Source organism: Sphaeroforma arctica (assembly GCF_001186125.1).
Source record: "Sphaeroforma arctica JP610 unplaced genomic scaffold supercont1.11533, whole genome shotgun sequence".
NCBI lineage: Eukaryota > Ichthyosporea > Ichthyophonida > Sphaeroforma > Sphaeroforma arctica.
Genome location: NW_014029025.1, coordinates 1 through 821, shown reverse-complemented (window position 1 = coordinate 821; position 821 = coordinate 1). Strand labels below are relative to the sequence as shown.

Sequence of the window (821 nt, the reverse complement as noted above, 5' to 3'; positions counted from 1 at the left end):
TGAGAGTGTATGTGAATCCGTTAGATGTATATATCAAATCGTATGAGAATCCGTTAGATGTATATAATAAAGGGTATGTGAATCTTGTGAGTGTGGCTGTAGGTCGTTGCGGGTTTGGGGTTGAGGGGGTTGGATGATAGGAGTGTTTGATATGTTGTGTACACCACGAAGTAGTCGAGTTCAACTTTACTGTGGTGTGCGAGTGTTCCTTTGCTTGGGTGCTGATGTATGCGGATGTATCTGTATACACTCAACTGTGTGCGATAAAGCCGTGTGTGTGTTCTAAACAGTGTATCCCACTTTGAAACAACGCCGGGTATGGGGTATATAATAGTTCTATGGTTAAAGTACGTATGTATCACATACGTTAATCTCATACACTATACACACACACCCTCCCGGTCCTACCAGCATCCCCAATCAATCTCTCACACCCCGCACTCCGCTGTGTACACAGAGACATAGACTTCCGTCACTTCACGCCGTCATCGGACGGTAACACTCTCCTGGCATCAGACACCAGCGGTCGAGTGTATCTGTGGGATGTCAGTACGCCCACCCAATGCCACCTGGATAGCGTGTTAACTCTACCTACAGCCGAGTACGCCATGAGTGGTGTGGTGTTTGTGGACGATTCCGCTCCCGTAGTGGGCCTTCATATTAGGTATGATGTGTAGGTAGACGCAATGGGTAGTACCAAGAAATATGTTGTCGGGATAGGGTTTATGAAACCCTGAAACCCGGCACGGATGTGATATTGCAGGATAGCGTCCGAGGGGATTGAGGCAATACTCAGAATTCTCTATGTATATATATATATA

At 46.4% G+C, this 821-nt stretch overlaps 1 protein-coding gene across 1 annotated transcript; it reads left to right on the top strand.

Annotated features, from left to right (window-relative positions):
- Positions 1-457: 457 nt before the first annotated feature.
- Positions 458-677, top strand: SARC_17644 (hypothetical protein; the record flags this gene model as incomplete). Its single annotated transcript, XM_014288264.1, has 1 exon — positions 458-677. A coding segment is annotated over one exon (220 nt), but the record flags the coding sequence as incomplete, so codon positions are not given.
- Positions 678-821: the final 144 nt, after the last annotated feature.